Genomic DNA, 20,671 nt, shown 5'->3' with positions numbered 1-20,671 from the left:
TCAGTGCATTGTCTTGCTCTGTCCTCACCTTGTTGGAGCTGCATCTGAGCCCAGTTAGACACAAATCCCTGGGGAATAGACTCCTTTTTACCCGTGCAAGTGAAGGAAACCAACTGAGATTAGACTGAGCTCAGCCTCACTGATACTAACAGGAGATGGCAGCTATTTTGAATTAAATAAAACTTTCCATGAGAAGTACAGTGCTTGATAAAAGTCACCAAAATTATGTAAGCTATTTAGAGCTTAGCAAATTCACCACTAAATTAGGCTGTCAGATTTATAAATTGACAGGTCATCTTTTGTCAACAAACTTGGTCAGATTAAAGTCTAATAAAGAAGTTTGTAAGTAATTAATGTAAATAATGTAGATAATAGTAAATTCTTACTGAATCATTTCAGCAAGACCTGAAAAAGAGGCTGAATAATGAAGTAATGGTTCCTTAAAGCAGTTCTTTTGATGTGACAATACTGATCGTGCAGGAATTATTCACTGTTTTCTGCAAAGTGAAGTAACCTGGCAATATGGAAGTATTACTTCTCTTAAGGCAATACTGCATTCTAACTGCTATGAAAGCAATGCATACAATAAATGACAAGTTCAGTTAGGCCTTTTACATTTACTTAATTCCATCATGACAAGACAAGGAGCCCTCAGTGAAAATAAAATGAAGGAAATCTGACCTGAGAAAAATGTTTATGGAATAAAAGTTTTTCAATACCATAATGCTTCCTTTAGCCTTCAAGATAATTGGAATCTTCACTTTCTAGTAAAAAGACTTGCTTACGTCATTACCCATTGTAGGCTTAAATTAACAATGATTTTCAGGAAATAAGAATGCACTAAGTGTATTTTAGAAAGTAAAAATGCATCAAGTTAGCTAGGTTCATTTGTGTCTTTCTTATATTTGTCTCTTTGGAACTTGTGCAGGTCAAGTAATTCAGATATCAGATTGAATGAAGGTCTTATGTGCTTATGCAGCTATTCTTATTATCTTTTCAACTTTCATTGGCTGAAGAGGTAACTGATAGAAGTAACTTTTTTTTTTTTTTTTTTTTTTTTCCCCTAGTGGCTACTAATATTAAAAAACCTTGCCTTTATATTCTGACTTTCTTGGTTCTAGAGTGCTTTTCCATTTCTGGACATCTAGTCCAGCCTAATGATCTATCTGCTGAGAGAAGCTGCCCCCTGCGCAGAAGTGACAGGCCATGGTCCCTTTCACACTCATCCTCACATCATCTGAAAAGCAGTGAAGCATGCTGTCCCAGGAATGAAAAGGGATGTAAAGGATTGGTACTCAGTGAACACAGAGAGACCAGTACTAGCTGGGATATTTCAGTAAATGAGGAATTCTCAACTGCCGTAAGAAAGCAGTTTTCCTGGCCCTTAGAGATTCAGAGCAGCAGAAACAAATCAGAGCAAGTGTTGAGAAACTCTTAATTACAACATTGATTTAAGGCAGGCAGACTATACAGTCCAACATAAACAGACTGTAGAAAGCAAAGACCTGTTTTTCAGTAACCCATTTTCAACTTCCCTAATTTTTCTTTGTTTCTTGGCTTTAGCCATGTCCCTTTCATCCATAAAGCGTAGAGTCCATTTCATCCTTTGAACAATCAACATTCAATTTTATAACACACTGCTGTTTTCACAATGCTGATTTCAGTTATGTAACTTCATACAGGCATTAGCACTCAGTCCAGAATAACCAGAACCATGGTTATTCATGTATAAGACAGCAAACATGAGCATCTGTAAACTACCTTCTGAATACTCCATCTGACCTATATTAATCATCGAACTGTGAATGTGTACTGCAGTGGAGGGTTGGAGATATGTGGTTTGTGGATGGTGGAAGGGAAGCATCTGGAATCAGGAGCTGCAGAGTACAGGGCGTACAGTATTTTAAATTGAAAAATGTCTACTTTTTTCTTGGTAGGATTCCCAAGGAATTAACAATAATTTGGTATTGAAAAATGGTGATTCGGAAATCTGAAAGTATTTATATAGCATCATTTAATGCCTATGTGCTGATTTTTATTTATTTTTTAAAAAACTTGCATGCTCTATTTGTGTATGAGCTTTGGAATATGTTTTTAAAAATGATACTATAGCAGATTAATATTTTCTTCAGCTAAAACTCATGATACAATCTCATCTGTAATAGCTGCAATATTTTTACAGCTTATAATTAATTTCTTATGCTGGTTTGGCTAGTGTTTGCTGTTCTAACTAGGTAGCTATTTGATTTGGGTAATTAAACTATTAGAAGCTCTGATTTTATTATTGACTCACAGCTCACATTGACGGATAGTTATTTTCCGAGAGCTAGTGAGTCAGACTGCAACACGACTTTTCCCTGGAGATTGAGAGGGTGCTTGTGTGTGTGTGGTTTTTTTTTTTTTTTTTTTTTTTTTTTTCTATGTTTTTAAGCCCCTTCCTTTCCAGGCACCCATTCTCATCCCAGACCTCGGGAGAAGCGGTGCTGGGTGAGACTCCAAGCCCCAGAATTCCTCGGAGCACATGCGCTGCTGCCTGCCACTTGTCAAAGTGCTCCTGCCACAGTGGGCGCCTGTTTGTCATATGCCAAATCCTAAAGAAGGAAATAAACCACTGTCCCTTTATTGATCTTTAAATACAGAAAATCCAAAGGTAACTGTTCCTTAAGAATTTCTGCATTGACTGCATGGAGTGCTGCATGAAATGAAGCTGGTATTGCTACGGGAATATAGATTTCCTGTTCTGGATTGTAAATTTGCACAAGTACTTACACCAGCAAATAATCGAGAGGTACTGCATATTAGTCTAACATTAGACATTGGCTGGCCTGTCTTTCAAAGTCATTTTCTTATCCAGTGTTTTTCCATTCAGACTGGCTTCATTCATTAAAGGTAGGTCTTGACCTTGACGAGAGGCTTAAGTTATGCAGAAATTTTACCTTTAAGAAGTAATATGAAAACAAATGTGGATTGCAGTCCTCAGGATAAAGTTCAAAAACAAATAGCTAGGTCAAGATACATACTTGAAACAACTGCTGTGGTAGCAACTATAGATAACCTGGTGACTAACAGATTTAAATATACTTTATTAAAAACAAGTTTTTTGATGTTTCATCTGCTATATTTTTCTGCCTGAATGTATTTTTAAATCGATGTCTCAGAATCTGGGGAGGGGTGAACGTTACCTTTTTCTCTCTTTAACGTGGAATCATCAGCAATTTTATGCAGCCTTAAGAGTAATGGTGACTTTGGTAGAAATGCAGCTAACAGAGAGCTACCCAGAGCTTGGACTGTTACGGTTGCTGCAGCACTGCTTTAAACTGCCTCGCAAGCTTCCTGCACCCCGCAGCAGCGCTGCCCTTCTCTCTTGCAATAGTTTCCTCCCTTCTTTTGAGGTCCTTGCTGTAGTGCTGGCTCTCTATGTAGCCTGTTCATAAGCCCTTGTCATTAGGCTTACGTATTAAACAGGGAAATAATAGAAAGCCTGAGCAGTAACCTAAGTGATAGCAGAAACCTGTCCTGACATTCATTTCTAATTAACAAATGTGTATGTCTTGGAGAAGATTAAAAAACAAGTCTTAAAGGTAGGTGTGGACCTTGTGAAAACAGTTCATGCCAGAAAGCACAGCGTCATTGACTGCACTGACACCCTTCTTAATCCATTTATAGATTTGGTTTAAGTTTACTTTGTTTCATTAAACAACATCATATGATTAGCTCAATAGAAATGTGATTAGGTATCCAGCAATGACTATCTTCGACATGGTTATTCAATTAAGTGATTTTGGCTCATTTAAAGTACTTTTAGATTTATAATGATCTCTATAATTGAGATCATTATAAAGTCTGCTTTAAGAGGAGGTGCCTGTTTTAGTTTGATGCAATTGCTGTTCCTTGACATCCATATAAACATTAGTGCTAGTATTTTAAAATAATATCCAAATGATATTGACCTGTTCTATATGAAGTACATTTCTAGCAGATATAAGACTCGCTCATGCTACTTGCATTTAATTCTTAATTCTTCTGCCTGTGTATTGATTTAGCATATAAATTGCATTGCTAATCTTTATTTTGTGCATTTAAAAATGGCTTTTGAAATGTGGCATGTCCATATTTAAAATATTTTGATTTATCCTTTTTTATTTTTTATTGCAAAAGCATGAGAAACTTTAGAGTCAAATACTATCTCCCGGATTTGCTCATTTTGACCGTATTTGTTTCTTTTAGAGAAATTACTCTCCTTGTGATATCTCCTATATAGGAATGTAGTGAGTAGCAATGCACTTCGGCAAGGATTACTTTGACGTAAAATACTATTTTAAACAGAAGGGTTGTAAGGTCTCTAGAGGCCAATATAACTGCCCATGGGTGTGCATGAAGTGCCCCTACGCCTATTTGCCCCCTGCCTCATCGCCAGGACGATTCCCATGTGCAAAGAGCAAGCCAGCTGCTTGGCAAGAAAAGGGCAGAAAATGATGGTGCCGCTCAGAACAGCTCCTGCCGTCCGCGCAGGATGTGCTGCGTGCTTCTCTCGCGTAGATTTAGAGACTTGAAGGCTTGTTTGTTCGTTAAGGAAAAGAGGCGCCCGGCTCCTTTAAAGGTCCCCTAATGGAAAAGGGGAGGAGAGGAGCGCAGACTGGTGTCTTTTTAACCTTGCTGAAGGACGCAGCAGTATTTATTGACGTATGCAAATAACCAGGGGGAGGAGGAGGAGGAGGAGGAGGGTGCTTGGAAAAACAGGAACCAGAATCAGTTTCTCATTGCAGGGTGAGAGCTCTGAGTTCCGGTGTAAGAGAAAAGAGACGTGGCGAAATTGCTGTATATCTCTGCCCTATAAGCACATCTCTCATTTAAACTGAAGGGAAACAAGGCATCAAAAAGGGTGAAGCATCTTAAAATATATTTTAAAGGCAATCTGGCAGGATCAAGCGTTACATATTCCGAAATGGGGGAGGGGGAGATTTCGGGTTCGCCTTGCAACTCGCTGTAGCGTAGCAATAGGGCGAGATTTTTGGCAGGCAAATGATTGAAACAGCCTGGTTTGTAGTATGAATGACAATGCTAATAATCTGTCTTTGTGGTTTTTTCCCCTACTGTTTCAGCTGCGCAAACCATGCAGGATGATTTACTGATGGACAAAAGCAAAGCCCAGCCCCAGCAGCAGCGGCAGCAGCAGCAGCAAGATCCAAACTCAGCTGAAGCCCCCTCTACGCCCATCTCGTCGGAGACACCCAAACCAGAAGACAGCAGCCCAGTGACTAGTATCGGCACAGCAGCTCCTGCCCAAAATAGCAAGGAGAAGATGCAGATGGAGTCCCCCATTTTGCCTGGCTTGAGCTTTCACCAGCCTCAGCAAGAACCTGCAGCCGGCACCTCCTTGTCTCCCTCCTTCGGCAGCACCTGGTCTACAGGGACCACAAACACGGTGGATGATAGCTTTTTCCAAGGGATTACTCCAGTCAATGGGACAATGCTTTTCCAGAATTTTCCACACCACGTCAATCCTGTGTTTGGTGGCACTTTCTCGCCTCAAATTGGCCTAGCTCAGACTCAGCACCACCAACATCAGCAGCAGCAGCAGCAAGCTCAGCAGCAGCAGCAGCGGAGGTCACCTGTGAGCCCTAATCAGGCACCTTTTGCCCAGAGAAATGCTGCTTACAGCCATCAGCCCATCATGACCAGCAAGCCGTCTTCCTCCTCTGCCTCCTCTTCTTCCTCCTCCAGCTGGAATAACCATCAAAATGCGGCTTGGAGTACACCCTCCAACCCCTGGGGTGGGCTGCAGGCTGGTAGGGACCCTCGCAGGGCAGTTGGAGTGGGGGTTGGCGTGGGCGTGGGGGTCGGCGTACCCTCCCCGCTCAATCCCATTTCACCCCTTAAAAAACCCTTCTCCAGCAATGTCATTGCCCCTCCGAAGTTCCCACGGGCTGCACCCTTAACTCCCAAATCCTGGATGGAAGACAACGCTTTCAGGACGGATAATGGCAACAATCTGTTGCCTTTTCAGGTAAATGACTGCATGCACCTTCTATATGGTGACAGCTGTCACAGTTATATTTACTGGAGGGGTTTATTTCATGATACTCTTCCACTTGAGAGGCATCTTCATAACTTATATCTGCACTAAATAGTTACCCTGTGTGAAATTACTGGGGTTGATCCTAGGGAGTGTGTACACAAAGATCCCAAATTCTAGCTTAAGGTTTAGTATCTTACCTTTCTTGTAATTTATTCTTAAATATCACCAGCATTTTCCATTATTATGATTAGCATTAGAAATGCAGTAACCTTCAGAGAAAACAGGTTTGGCAGACTTTGTTCTATCGGAGCTCTGTATAATTATTTTTTTCATGATCTCTCATATGTGAGAAACAGGAGGAGATATTAAAATTGCTGGTTGCCGTTTTCTAAGAGTGTTTTATCCAAACACGCTTTTTCAGTAGAAATCTAGTAAATTAGTTTATCCCTGTTGAAATACTAACTGTCTTTATGTTGTGGTGGGTTTAAGGGGGACTTGTTTGTGTAAGGTATATGCATGAAATGCTGTATTTGTCTGCTCCATATGGCCGTGGTGTTACATTGACGGTGTACGATTTGAATGCATCTAGAAGCAGCGTGGGTGTGTATGGAAAGAGTGGCGTATCTGTCCTTTCCAGTAAGGAAATGCCTAATACAACTGACGTGATTTAGAAATACCAGGGAAGTATTGTATAAAATAAACCTTTTCGTGCTTCTCAAAATATTTGCAGGGAAAAGAGACAATAGGACGCGACCTTCAGAGCCATATTGCAATGGAGTCTATTTACTAGCTACATAGCACTGAAATATTTAAAGCTGCAGTGCCCTTCACTATTTTTTTTTCTACCTATGACGACAAAGCAGATCAATTGCAGCTGAAACTAGGCCACATAGAAGATTTGCAATTTTAATGCAGAACAAAACCTGTCATGGTGTTAATTCCATTTTTAGATTGGAAAAAGAAGAGCGTGCACTTGCAGTTAGATCTGTGCAAGGTGGAGCGAATTGTGAATGTTTTCTAGGTTAGCTTTTGTACTCTCAGATAAATTACAGTTTTCCATTTTGGAATACAGTGAAATGATATATAGACTTTCTCTTTGAGTACAACGGCTTTTCCAACAAAGTCTGAGCTGTCAAGAATTTTTAACTGGTTAGTGCAATAAGAATGATATCTCAATTGACACTTGGCATTAGAAACAAACAAAAAAATCCCTTTAGGAGATTGCTGGAGTAGGATATATGCATTCCTATGCACTTTCCAGTCCCATTCAAAGCGGATATCTTATACTCGGTCCTGAAATTTCATTTTGCTGCTTCATTCTGTTTAAAGGGCGAGTTGCTAATTTTTTATTGGCTGTCCCAAACGAGGGCGGGCGGTTCTGGAAAACTGCTGCTCCCTGGCCCTGTAGCACTGAGGTCTGCAGAAGGGCTGTTCTTGAGACATGATACGCCTGCCGAAACTGTTACGTTGCACAGTCCACAGTAGCACAAAACATATTACATATAGCTCCGCATCTTTTTTATGAAGGGAAAATGCATTTCATCTTATGATTTTTCCTTTATGGAATTTCTCTAAATGTAAGGCTTCATGTATTCTGGTGAAGAATTTGTATTTATAGGAAAGATAACAGTAAAGAGTCTTATTTTTATGTTTTGAGCGATGAGGTATAGCTTTAATGCATGCTCAACTATAATTTATGTATTTATTTTTCTCAGATCATTATTACGCTAGAATTATCTAGCAGAAAAAACGATCAGAAATTGTCACAAATGAAGCTGACAGTTATTTAGTCATCATGAGAAAAAAACGATAATGTTTTTAAAGAAAAGTTCATTTGATTTTTAAAATTAGGGTTCTGAAAATATAAGGTGTGCATTTATATGTAATTTGGAAACTTCTTTTCTCTTCTCTGTAAATTTAGCCTGTTAAACTGAAAGCAAATACTTCGACTACTCTCATTACCAGCTGGAATAAGAGTCTGATTTCAGAGGCTTGTGAAACTTGTACATTTTTTTTTCCTAGCAGGCTCTAATTAATACAAAATACCCAACTTTGCTTGAGAGTTTTCTGCCTGAGTTAATGCTGGATGCTCTTCTTCCTCATTCTGAATTCTGAAGCTATGATATTGATCACAAATAACTGTTTAGCTCACATTTTGTTTGATAAAAACAAATTTGTATAAGAATGATAATATTTGTTGCTTGGCTTGTGTGCTTTTTTTTCTCCTCTCCTAAAAGTTGGGCAATATGTTGACACAGTAGGTTCTGCCTGTCAGCACTATCAAGTAATTTTGGCAGGTTTATCCATTTGCATCTGCTACTTTTCATAACTGCCAGTTTTTTAATTTTGTTTCAGAAGTGCCTTCCAGTAAAAATATCAAAATGTTAATGCACATTAGCAATTGTTTTGTACCAAGCAGTTATTTTCTCTGTTGTTTAAGATTATAAGATACATTTTTATGTATAGCATTTAATTACTTAAACACTGAGATATGAAGCTACAGATGTTCTGAATAAAAGCAAGGCATTAGTGGATTAATTACTTGAATTAACGTCAATGATATTTTTAATTCAGGTTTTTGTGGTAATCAACAATTTTAAACAGAAACCTCTATAATTACTGTATTCCATATATATAATATTTATAGATAGCTGATATCAGTTTCTGATATAACTACTATAGCTACTAATTTGGGTAAAACATCAGTGTACCTTGATTGTCAAAACTGCTGAGGTATCTGTGCTGAGGAAATGTGCTGAATTATAGCAGCATTTAAAATATCAATTAGTAGGAATTTTGTTCGTATCTGAATTTTGAATGGTGTTGAGTGGCAACTAGAAATGCTTTGAAGCAGATTTTCGTGTAGTTGCTAGGAAAAACTGATTGCACTTTAAAATAAAATCTAAATATGCAAAGTTGATAGTTGAGAAGGCAAACAGAAAAAGCAATAAAATATATTGGATAAGAGTTGGCGATAAGATCACAGAAATAGATGTGGAAAAAGGGTTAGATATGAAATATAGGGAGGTGGCCAGTTTGTTCTGCTCCATATTGTTTGGCTTTTAAGTGGTTCGGGCCAAGTTCCTCAGTGGTGGTTATCATGTGACAAGCAGTAGTGTTATGCCACGTTGTCCTCATTTCTGGCTGTAAAATGAAGGAGCTACCAAGAGCATTTGAGGCTGCCACTGCTGATTGTCCCTGGTACCAAGGCCATGGTCCAGTCCTTTTGCACAGCAGAACAGTGAGGCTCCAGGAGAGCTGTTGTCATCTGCCCCAGAGCTGCTCTCCGAGTTTCCTTTTCCTTCAGTTCTCTCAGGTAAATAGTGCATTGCTTTTGTCTCTTGGCTGTATGATGCATACCAGTAGAGTAGAGGTTTCAGGATTGTGCCCGAAATAGATCACTGAAAGCATGGAAAAGAAATTCTCTTTACTGTGGAGAAGATAGAAAAGCAATTAAAAGTTTGGAGACCAGAATCTTAATTAAGGAGCTCTGTAGTATAAGTATTTAATAATATCTTGAAAGATTTCTCATAAATTGTTCAGGTTCAGTTAGGTATGCTGCTCTTCTAATGTGTTTTAGAAAAAATCCCAAATATGTAGATTTAAAAAAAAATGCATAGCAATTTGGTACTCTGAAGTTTTTAGCATAAATCAAGTAATTCTTATCAGCTTTACCAGTGTGTGTATGTATATATAGCAGAAATAAGTAAATAGGGTATGTCTTCTGAGTAAAGATAATTATAACATGCCATCTTTTGACAGAAGATTGTTAATTACCCAGGAATTGGTGGTAACTAGAGTGAAAGCTTTTGCATTGGGATTTAATCTGAGTCAGATTCTTAACATTTTAGTAGATAAACATACACAGTAACAATAGCATTATTGGTATTTTGAAAACTATTTCTTAAAGTGTAGACTAATTTCTTATATGAAGATAAACAAATGTGGAGAGCCTGTGACTATCTGGAATAAATATATCTAGGTATTGTAGAAATATCTCAGTCTCACTTTTTTTTTTTCTTCCCTGCTTTCTTGCATAGTTCCGTTGTAGTTCTGCTTAATGTGATATGTTGTCTGCTTATGAGTATTAATATGTGAGAAATTGTCTCATGGTCTTGTAGTAGTCTCTAGTTTATCAGGTCCAGCCAATATACTATCTGCTCACTTTAGTAATTGTGAATGACCTTGCAGTCTTTGTGATATTTAATTTCATAGAGTTCTAAGTGTCCGAATTTTCAGATTAATTAAAACACATTAGTGTAGAAGGATAAGTGCATTACTGTTTTATGTTTAAAGTGTGATGATTTGAATGCTATTTCTTATTGTTTTAAGTAACCAACTGAATCATAGACAAGCTCTTGACTGGAGTTTTTGAGGGTGAGACAAGGATGCAAGCTCAGATCCAGTTGGTACTCTGAATGAACTAGACTGACATGACTTCCTTTAACTTGTTAAAGGCTGTAATAAAATACAATGAATACAATTTTGTCATGAAGATTTGGCAAAAGGATTATCTGTCTTTGTCCTGGGAGGTAAGGCAGAAGGGAAGGGAAAGGCACAGGAATTTTTTGTTACTTCCTTTGTTTGGTCATCTTCCCTGGTGTAGTTTATTGCCTAAAGGCTTCTCTTGTGAATTGAATGTAGGAAGAAGAGAGAACTGGAAAATTAATATTTTCCTGGTCAAGGGGATTTTCAAGGAGAAAGTATGAGTTTGCATTTTGGATGATGTCCATTTGTTTTTTAAGGTTTGGTGAAATAGCTCTTCTGTCCTTCAGAGCTCTACATGCAGCACACAGAAGGGGAGTAAAAGAGAGAGCTTGGTTTGAAGTTACAAAGTGATATTAAACTGTTCACATCTGAATTTTGTTTGACCTAGGTAGACTCTCTCTTCAAAAACTCTAAGTGGGCTGGAGGGAACAAAATCATGACAAACCTATTCAGTGATTAACTTTCAGAGACGATCTAAGGCTTTCTGGCCTTTATTTTTCTTTTTTTCATTGTGATAATTGAGTTAATGTTACAAATTTGAAAGTACTGCTCGTAAGTGTGAGATTCTTGTCCTAGAAATTTTGTCACAATATTTCAAACTGGCACAAGCTCCCACCGGAAATAAAGGCCTTTACAAACGTTATTCTTTTTTTCCCCAGAATAAGCACACTTCTTTGAGTTTGCTTTTTCATACTAATATATGATGTTCAATCTTTTAGTATAATGGCAGATATTAGATATTTAAGGAATTAAATATCCTTTAGATATTTAAGGAATCTCTTTTCATCTTCCCTATTTCTTGCCCTCTATCTCTCACCTCCCAGAATTTGATATTAGAAAGTTTTTCTTGTGTAATTCAGTTGTGTTTACCTACCAAAAAGGGAGCAGCCTATTCTATACACATGAAAGAAGATTCTTTACTCATGTCTTTAAAGCATCATATTTTTATTGTCAGAAGGTATGACAAGCTAGGTAAACAAGTTGTGTATGATCTTCAGATTGGAGAGTGATCAAAGTCAGTAGAAGAGTTCCTGCCCTGGGTCAGGTGCTCAGACTTTCTTCTCTGATGCAAGAACATTTAGGTGCTTGGTGTCAAAAAATGCTGCCCTGAACAATTCTCACCACTTCTCACCCGAGCTACTTGTTTGCTATGGTGGGGTGGAAATAAAATTTCAGAACGGGCAGGAAACAGAGCCTTCTAATTCCTGTTTACTGAGCATAAGGTCAGCTAAATGTCCCTTTGGACTTTTTCTGGTGCTATTTAGAATAGTAACTTCCCTTCTATAAGGAAACTTCCTAAATGGCTCCATATGGTTACAGTTTTTGTTCTTTTTTTTCCTGTGGCCAGCAACAATAAGTGGAACATGTAGTATGGGAGACCTCAATAGTGCCTTAACAATGCAAAGGTTCCCATTCATAGGAAAATTAGCATTTTTTATGTAAATGTATGTAATATGCATTTACACGCGCACACACACACACAAAGTCTATATCTATATGTATAAATAGTTTATTTTCTTCAGCAAGCATTTCTAAAAATATTCAATAACATCTGCTTTAAAACAATAGTGGCAAAGTGTGATTTACTAGTGATGCAATAATTCACCTTTCTTTTGTGTCTAAGCTACATTTCTTTTTTCTAGCAGCTATCAAAGTTGAAATATAATCTTTTTCATTCTTGTTTTCTAACAAATTTGTTTGAGTAGTGTTTAGACTTTTCTTTTTTTTTTTAGGCTTCTTCTGCATTTTATACATTCTGTAACTAGATTTAAGTTTCCATGTCTTGTTTCATTATTTCTTCATTTAAATGTTCCTTGTTAGAAATTGAGTAGAGATGTGCAAAAGCATCGCTTTTAAGCAGTTGATAGTGGAATACGACACATAATGATAATAAGCAGTGTCCCGAGATAAAGTGGCTAGATGGATGTGCTATTTTGTTCATAGAAATAAGTTTTCACTTTTATTGCCTTATTATTATTATTTTTAGCTTTTAGAATGAAAAAAAAATAAAGAGGGAAAATATTGGGGAAAAACTTCACCTGTGCATCTTAAGATACACAGATCACTTGGTCACATCTTTCATTTGCATATGATTCTGTCTTTTCCTATAAGTTTCGGCTATCATTAAAAACATACAGCTAATTGATGACTTCCTTTCTTATTTTTTTGTTTTCCATGCTTTCCTCTTTTTATTGCATGCTTTTCAGGCTCATCCTTTCACTCATTTTGAGAGCGCACTGTGCTGAACAGGGTAGGAAATCCTGTCTGCTTTGTCACCAGAGTGTTAGAAGGCGGAGAGGTGGTGCCATTCCCATTCTACAAATGTGTATGTGCACAGAGTTTGGAGGAGATATTCTCTTCTCAGTGTTCAGTCTGAGAAGCCTGAAGTTATTTTTCAAAAAAAATTACCATATATAGCTCTTTATTTAAAGCAGACCCTTTATTGACTGTCTTCTGCGAATCTCAAATTAGTCACCAGAAATGAAGAAGAAAAATTGTCATATGTGAAAAGTTCAAAATTGTATGCCAGGTACTATTTAGGTGGTAATAATTCTTCATTAAGGAAAAGAAGGGAAAAATAATATCTCTAAATGTCAGACCCTATGTTATCTTCCAAATTCTGTGAGAAATAATGTAGAGGTTCTGTAGACAAAGAATTGCCCAGAATGGTCACCGAAAAGGTTTATTCCGAGTGCCTCTCTATTCTGAGGGGAAAATGTTTTTAATCAAGTAGTTAGACTCTGTCTTTTATTCATGCAAGGTGGTCATATTTCCCAGGCAGTCTTGCTTCTTCACTTCTTGCAATTTCAGGCTTTGACTTTGCAAAATGTAGAGTTCTTTTGAATTTCCTTGAACTTACGTGAAATGCTTATGCAAACCCACAAATTCTGTTGCCTCTTATGATGACATTCACATGACTCACCAGACAAGCTGGGATCTTTTGATCAAGCTTGTAGCTCGTTCCCGCAGTAACAGAGCTGGTGGGAGTAGCACATGCTGCCAGGGCCTTTCAGAGGCGTTGGGGGCCTGGGATTCCTGACAAGATTTTCCCTGAAGCCTGATTTGTGGCATAGTCCCTTTTTCCTATTTTGTTTAGCCTTGACCTGTTCACCTCTGCTGCTTTCAAACTTCTCTTCTCCTTTCTGTTCCTGCCTTTTGATCTCCTTTTTACGTTGACTTCTCATTTGCGTTATCTTCCTATTGCATTTGGTATGTCAAAGCTTAAAGCTACAAGGGAAGTCCCAATAAGCCCCTGTAGTCATAAGCAGAATCATGTTCACTTGCTCTATTGGGAACGACTCCTGTGCAAACTCATTAGCACAAGTTTTGAGAAGGTTTAAACAAACGCAGGGAAAATGGAGTCTTCAGAAATGTTAGTTAAAAGTTTTGAATTTTACCAACCTCAAGCAAGGGATAGGAAATGAGCAGTTAGCCTGAACATGCTGAACTGATTCTCTTTTCCTCTCCGCTCCTGACTTCCAAAAAGTGTAATTTGGGATGGATTTTCACACAGCCTGATGGAAGGACACTTCTGACATTAAAAGAGTATTTCTGCAAAACAAGCAGAAATGTTACGTCTTTAATATGGACATTGTTTGTTTACACAATTTACTTTTATGGCTTAGTCTTCATAAGTTCATGGTCTGGTGAAATTTGCCTTTCCTGTGCTGAAGAATTATTGTGAGAGGTGCCCATCTAAAGAGTCACCCCCAAAAAGTTATTTTTGGCAACAATGTAAGCAACTTAGAGCTGACCTTTAATGGGAAATGTCAGGTAACTTTAGAAAGTGACACTCTCTGTAATGTTACATGCTTCTGAATTCCTCTCTCCTATGTATAGAAAGTGTTCTTCAAAATGAAGGAAATCAGCCACTAAAGCTTTGTTACCTGTGTTCAGAGTGGTAAAGCCTATGTTTTTTTCTTTTTTGGCTCAAGTAAAGCTTGTTTGCTAGGGGCGGTCTGTGGATTTCTTATGAGAATTATTCAAAATAAAACAGATAGCAAACATTCTATTTTAAAAGGCATGAACAGTAAAATATTATTTTAGATTAAATGAAAAATCTGATTTCCTGTTTGGAAGTTGCTACATCATTCTGCTTGAAAGAGTGGAAACTTTGCTCCTCTTGTTTATTAGCTATCAGCAGGCGATAAAAAAGCAAGGGTTGCCATATTGCCTTAAATGATTATGCAATTCCTATGTGATAGGAATTCAAAAAGACAGGCCAGTGATTTTGATGATGTGATTTAGGGATGAAGTTTAAATCTTCACTGCATCATGAGTGCTGCTACATCAGCACTACTAAATCTGTGCTCTATATGTAGATGACGTAGAATTCAGGAATGGAAACTGGAACCTCTGTCTCTGGATATTGGACCTTTTCTCTCTAATCTGCCTCTGGAAACTGGAACTTCTAATCTCTAACCTAATTTATTTTTTAAAAAAGTTTTTTTTTTCAGTTTTTTCTTCAACTCATTTAGTGTTTGTATTTAGTTTTCAGTTGTCCACAAAAAGAAATACATTTTATGTATCTATGCATTTGTTCTAAATGACTAATACAATGTTGTGAAGTAGGAATTGCAGTTTTTCCCCTCTTTACAAAGTCTTTCTTAACATTTTAAAAAGTCTTATGAGTGTTCCTTTAAACTAGTGCTTTTCTCTTCTAATAAATCCTGGTTTGGTCTGACTATGTAGCTATAAAACAATTTAAGACTTAAAATTTATTTTAAATCCATGCTTTCTTTATCCTGTAAAATGAGTAGTCATTGTGATGCACTAAGACATTCTTACCAGTATCTGACTGTGAATTGTCATTTAATTTTATTTATGTGTTATACAACTTGTGTAGCTAACAATTCTTACTTTCAGAGCATTTAGCCCATTAAAAATGACATGGAATAAGTAAATGCTAATTTACTTGCCTGTGTCATGTGTCAGCAGAGCTCAAATTCTAAGCTCAGCCATGCAGAGTTTTTCTCTACTCCTATATTTTTATTCTTATTTGGGATGGTGTTCTTTGACAGAATTTTAGATTTTTGTGAACTATTTGTACACATTTCAGATGATATTCAAAATAGTATTTTTTCAACTTATATATGCTTAGTTTGGCTTACAAAACTGTATGACTAACTTAAATATCTAACATCAATGCATAAATAAACAAGCTTCTACTCCCTTGGTCTACTGCATGTTAGATAGTCTCATTTTTTGTGACTTGTGTGACTTTGTGACTATGACCATTCAGTCATTCCTTTTCTCTTTCCTATTGATCTTTTTCTCTTAATTTCTTTCATTTTTTCTATTTCCTATGTATTAAGCTAAAAATTCATCCTTTATGTGGCATTTGATTAAGTGTCAGAAAGGCAGTTGAGTTTAAAAAAAAAAAATTTCAACCCTTATTTACAAACAGATACTTGTGCTTCAGTTCAAATAACATTTTTTCATATTCAGTAACATTTTTGTCTCATATTAAAGTGTGACAATTTCTACTTGATCTGCTTATTGTATATTATGATACATTACTTAGGGTTAAAGGCATAGGTTTGTTTCTCACCCTAATAATCATTTTATTCATGGTGAAAGAAGCTGTTCTGGAGCCAGGAATTGTAATAGAAGACTCTTTCTCCCCAAGTGCAGGGAGGTGCATAGTGGTAATGGCTGCAGCAACAGCAGTTGTTTGAAAAGTGATCTGAAAAAGCACTTCAAGGAAGAGAGGGTAAAGTGTGTCTCCAAAAAGGGCTTTCAATAACAGATATGGTGTTGCTATATTATGAGTCATATGAGTCATAATTATTAGTGCCCTTTTAGGAATAAAGAACACTCCTGTGTATAAATATTGTCATTGGAATGAGTGTGTCCCTTTTTCCTCCTTTTTTTTGTTAAGCAACCAGAACATGTTAGAGAACAGCATGTGATAAGCCCTTTCTTAGAGATAATCATGAAGTGCTTCATTGACCTTAGCTGTCAACAGAAGATGTTTCAGAAACTTAATTCTGATTTCTTGAACTACTATGGTTGTTGGGGTCTCATAAGAAAGTATTATCTATCTGTTGAGTAATATTAATTATTAATATTCAGAGTTTTTCTTGTACAGGTTCTCTACTATAGTATTTTACTTTGTGAAAAATATTTGTTAGATACATTAATGAACTAACAAGTGGGTAGCTAGTGTTACTACTGTTTACTGTGTGACCTTTGCACTAATTGCACATTTGTAAAGGGTTAATAAATGATTAATGTATTAAGCAATTGTTAGAGTCCAGCATGTTAACAGATGGCTTATAACCAAATATAATATCATTTACCCAGTGTGCCTAGTAACCATTTCAGATGCATCATATTCAAGTCTGTCAAATGTTTATAACATACGTTTTGACTTTGACATTTTCCTTAAATTGTTTGTAAATACCTGTTTGAATTTTACAGTATGATAAGTTTCACAATCTGACCAATATTTTGTCTTTTAAATGATTCAGTTATTTGTATGTTCTCTGTAAAAAGCTCATACTTTTTCTGTGTCATTTAAAAGAAAAAAAAATCTAAATAGTTGGTGAAACCCCTCAGAGTAACCGAAAATATATATATATTTTTTCCTTAAAACTCACATAATCCCTATTGGCAGATAACTATTCCCCTGGTAGACTAACATAGGACAAGGAGGTGAAGGAAACAGGTCAGGGTGAGAGTAAATATGAGAAAGAAAAGTGCTGGTGTGGTGTGTTCATGAATGGGAATCCAAGCTGATAGTATACCCATCTGCTTTCAGTAGATGAGAATTTCTGCAGATAAAATCGTGCAAATTTTATGCTGGATTCCACATTTAATAAGGATCAGTGACTCCTGCTAGTTTTGACTGACTGCTTGCAAATGCAGCTCTACCTGTTAACATCTAGGTAATAAAATTGACCTTATTTGTCAGCAGAGCTTATCAAAATTTCTGTGAACAGTCTTCCCTCCCTTGTTTAAACAGGAACACTTGCTTCTGACACTATTTCACAAGTAAAAGTTTCCTTGCATAACCTTTTTTTCCCTTTTAGGTAAAGAAGTGACTTCCTGTGCATTGGTTAAAATGAATTTAAAACAGAATACTGTAAAAGAAACAGCTAGTATGAAAAGGTTCGGTTCTTAGAGAAACTTGGAAGTTTTCCTGATGTTTCAATTGTGTAGTAACCTTATAAACTTTTATTGGTATAACTGAATGCTTCAAAATATAGCTCAGTGGGAAGTGTGGAAGGGGAATAATATCTTTATGGATACAAATGCGGGATGCAAAAATCAACCCTTATTAGAAGGGCCCTGTTTCATGCAGCCTGCAAATTGTGTTTGCCCTTTCACACCTATGTTTATACTTGTGCTTTACAGTTCTCTGGAACTTAACTAGTAAGCTCTTGTCTTTCTCCTTCCCATGTCCTTCTTTCTGGTTTATGAGGTCCCAGTTTATAATGAAAATTGAGTCCCGAATGTCTTGATCTTGTAATTTGTCCTATAAAACATCATAGTTCTTTGCTATACTTCTTCAAAGTCATCCAGTTCTTCCTATATGATCTGTTGTATCTTGATATGTCTTGCAAATATTATTAGTGTGTTCCAGCTGTCAACATTCCTGATGAATTTGATGTCCAGACTGGTCTTTCAGAAACACCTTGTCACCTTCCTTTATCTGATATTTCTGTTTACTACTATCACTTCTTTCCTCTTTTTATAATTTTATTCCTTATGTGAATTGCACAAATTCTCTTTCTTTTTTTTTTCCCCATTTATATAGTTACTCTACTTGTTGCACTGTGTAAATAAAAGTCTAGATTGAAGTTCTTGTTTTAACAGCCCTATAACCTTCTAGAACCAGAAATCATACTCTACGGGCTCATTAATGTATCATGCTACATTGTTAGCTCTGCTTTTTCTTTTAAAAAGAGAAACAGCCTTGTCTTGCAGTCATAGATACTAGAAGTGCTTTTTGGCATTGGTGCAATAATTTCCTGTTTTGCTTCAGTCACTGCAGGGTTATTTTTGCCTAATATTTTTCCTTTAATTTCTTAATCAGCCTTGTTAGACTTTTTCCTGGGCATTTGTTGTCCAAGGTACTCATGTAAAACCTACTATATATTTTTTCTTGAATGTGCTTCAGTGACTGAACATTCCTTCTCTATAGCAACATTTTTAAGGTACTTGTCAATCTTTATTACAAATAGGAGAATTATGTTGCAAATCCCTTAGGCTTTTTCCTCATTAACTTTTTCCTGTTTGGAGCAATCTTTACTAATGTTTTTTTGTGCTGAATCATTTTCAGCTGCCAGAATATAATAGGAAAATGTTTTTCTTGCTCATGTGAGTATCCTTGTAATATCTGTTAGGAGTTAACAAGAAAAAGCTTTCCTTTTGATTAGTTGTCTGACCAGTATGCACTTGTATATTTTGTGTGTGATTTCTGAACTATTCTACTTAAATGCAAATGTGCAGCAGTAACTGTAACGCATAATCTGTAATGCTGACAATGTGCAAATGCCTATGGCTTCCCTTCTTCCAGGAGGGAGAAGTTATATCCAGTCTGCCTCTTTTGTAGGATTGTAATGTGAATATTCAGGCATGGTATGTGACATAGTTGCTATTTTCGTGTTTGCCTCTGAGCCTCTTAGGTAAGAACAGATGCAAATATACAAAGTGTGGTTTGGTGTATTTTTTTTTTTTTTTAATAAAAAAATGTAAGGTAACATCAGTAACCTTTCCTTTTTTTTCTTCTTCTAACTGAACAGTTATTCCCACTGGACTTATTTTGGTTTCCTGTTAGAAGTAAAGGACTATTTGCCATTGAAATGGAAAAAATATATATGTACTCTGCTATAGGGTAGTTCTTCAAACAGTGGGTATGAACATCCCTTTTTGATTGAAATCTTTAGTTTGAAATTTAGACTGAAATGTTAGCTGCTGAAATGTTAGTTCTGGCACCTGCAAGTTGCTTCACTTAGGCAATATTTCCTGAACACCACAGAAGTGGAACAGGAGGCTGGCTTGACATATGCCAGTCAGATATTGTTTTAGTCATGCTGTTTTTAAAAACACAGTAAATTTGGATCAGACACAATATTTTGTTTGCCACAGTACTTAAAAATTTAAGTGACACCGTTTTTACTTCAGCAGTATCTTGCATGTCAGTGACTATCAGTGAACATACACAAAATCCTTGCTTTTGTTTCAGAGAAATCCTTTAGATTCTTGACTGCTCTGGCCAAAGCAAATAAGGATGCTGGGCAATGGTAACCAGACTTCTGAGCTTATGATGTTTATGACTATTACTTGTATTATTTTCTACCTCCATTTTGTCTCATTCTCATAATATCATGAGATAGACTGCTCATATTGATTTTTTTTTTTTTTTTTTTTTTTGAGACTGGCTTCTTTAAATTATGTTTTTATTCTTTTGTACCTTATGGGATCTGGACTCCAAAACTTGATCCCTTGGATCTATTCATGCAGTAGCTCCCCCCTCTTCATCTCTTTGCAGTCTTGGACTCTTAAGAGGAGTTTGATCTGGTGATTTGAAGTTAGCACTCCCCTGCATGTTGGTATAGTGAGCAGGGTGAGTTCTTAGGTCCGTGTCAGCTTTCCTGTCCTGGGAAACATTCTGCTCAAAGGTAACTTCTCAATTTGGGGCTCTTGCACAGCAGACCAATGAACCAGTTAAATTAGGTCATTTTAATAGTTCAAGGGTATAATGAATGGCCTTGCAAATCCTACTGCTGACGTCTTTTTTCTTTTTTTTTTCCCACTTGCTTGTTTTTGTGAATTGATGGTGATCTTGGGTGTAGCTACTTTAATCCTTTGTTTTACAAGTGCTAGAACCATTTGTTCCTGGACTCAGGAACTAGAATAGAAAGTGGATGCATCAGCCTTTTGAGATGTATTCAGCAACTGGACCGATAGGCAGATTTTTATCTAAAACATCATGTTAACAAAATAATAATTACCCATAAATGCTGTCAGTAAGTGCTCAGTCAATCGTAATGTCTGCAGATAATTCCCTATAGCAGAGTAATGGCTGTAAGAATAATAGCAGTTTTGTGGGATTTTTTTTTCACTCACATTGTCTAATTGTTTTAAAGAAGACATTTGAAATATTGAAGTGCCTTATGTTTCTGTTGGCTAGAAATAGCGTTCCCTATTGGAATG

General features: G+C 36.7%; 1 protein-coding gene across 6 annotated transcripts in view; it reads left to right on the top strand.

Annotated features, from left to right (window-relative positions):
* Positions 1-4,685: 4,685 nt before the first annotated feature.
* CPEB3 (cytoplasmic polyadenylation element binding protein 3) overlaps positions 4,686-20,671 on the top strand; it is a 77,638-nt gene continuing 61,652 nt past the window's right edge. For 5 of the 6 annotated variants that reach the window (XM_088528765.1, XM_088528764.1, XM_088528766.1 and 2 more), the window contains exons 1-2: positions 4,744-4,882; positions 5,103-6,007. In XM_088528765.1, coding sequence (XP_088384891.1) covers positions 5,114-6,007 — 894 coding nt within the window. In that variant the 5' untranslated portion in view covers positions 4,744-4,882; positions 5,103-5,113. Of the gene's footprint in view, positions 4,883-5,102; positions 6,008-20,671 lie in introns of all 6 variants that reach the window. The other variant, XM_088528767.1, reaches the window with a different exon arrangement.

This window comes from Tinamus guttatus, unplaced genomic scaffold (genome assembly GCF_059628265.1).
Source record: "Tinamus guttatus ecotype Peru unplaced genomic scaffold, ASM5962826v1 Tinamus_guttatus_pri_ptg000314l, whole genome shotgun sequence".
NCBI lineage: Eukaryota > Metazoa > Chordata > Aves > Tinamiformes > Tinamidae > Tinamus > Tinamus guttatus.
Note: the sequence above shows the minus strand (reverse complement) of the source record. Positions and strands in the feature narration are given on the sequence as shown.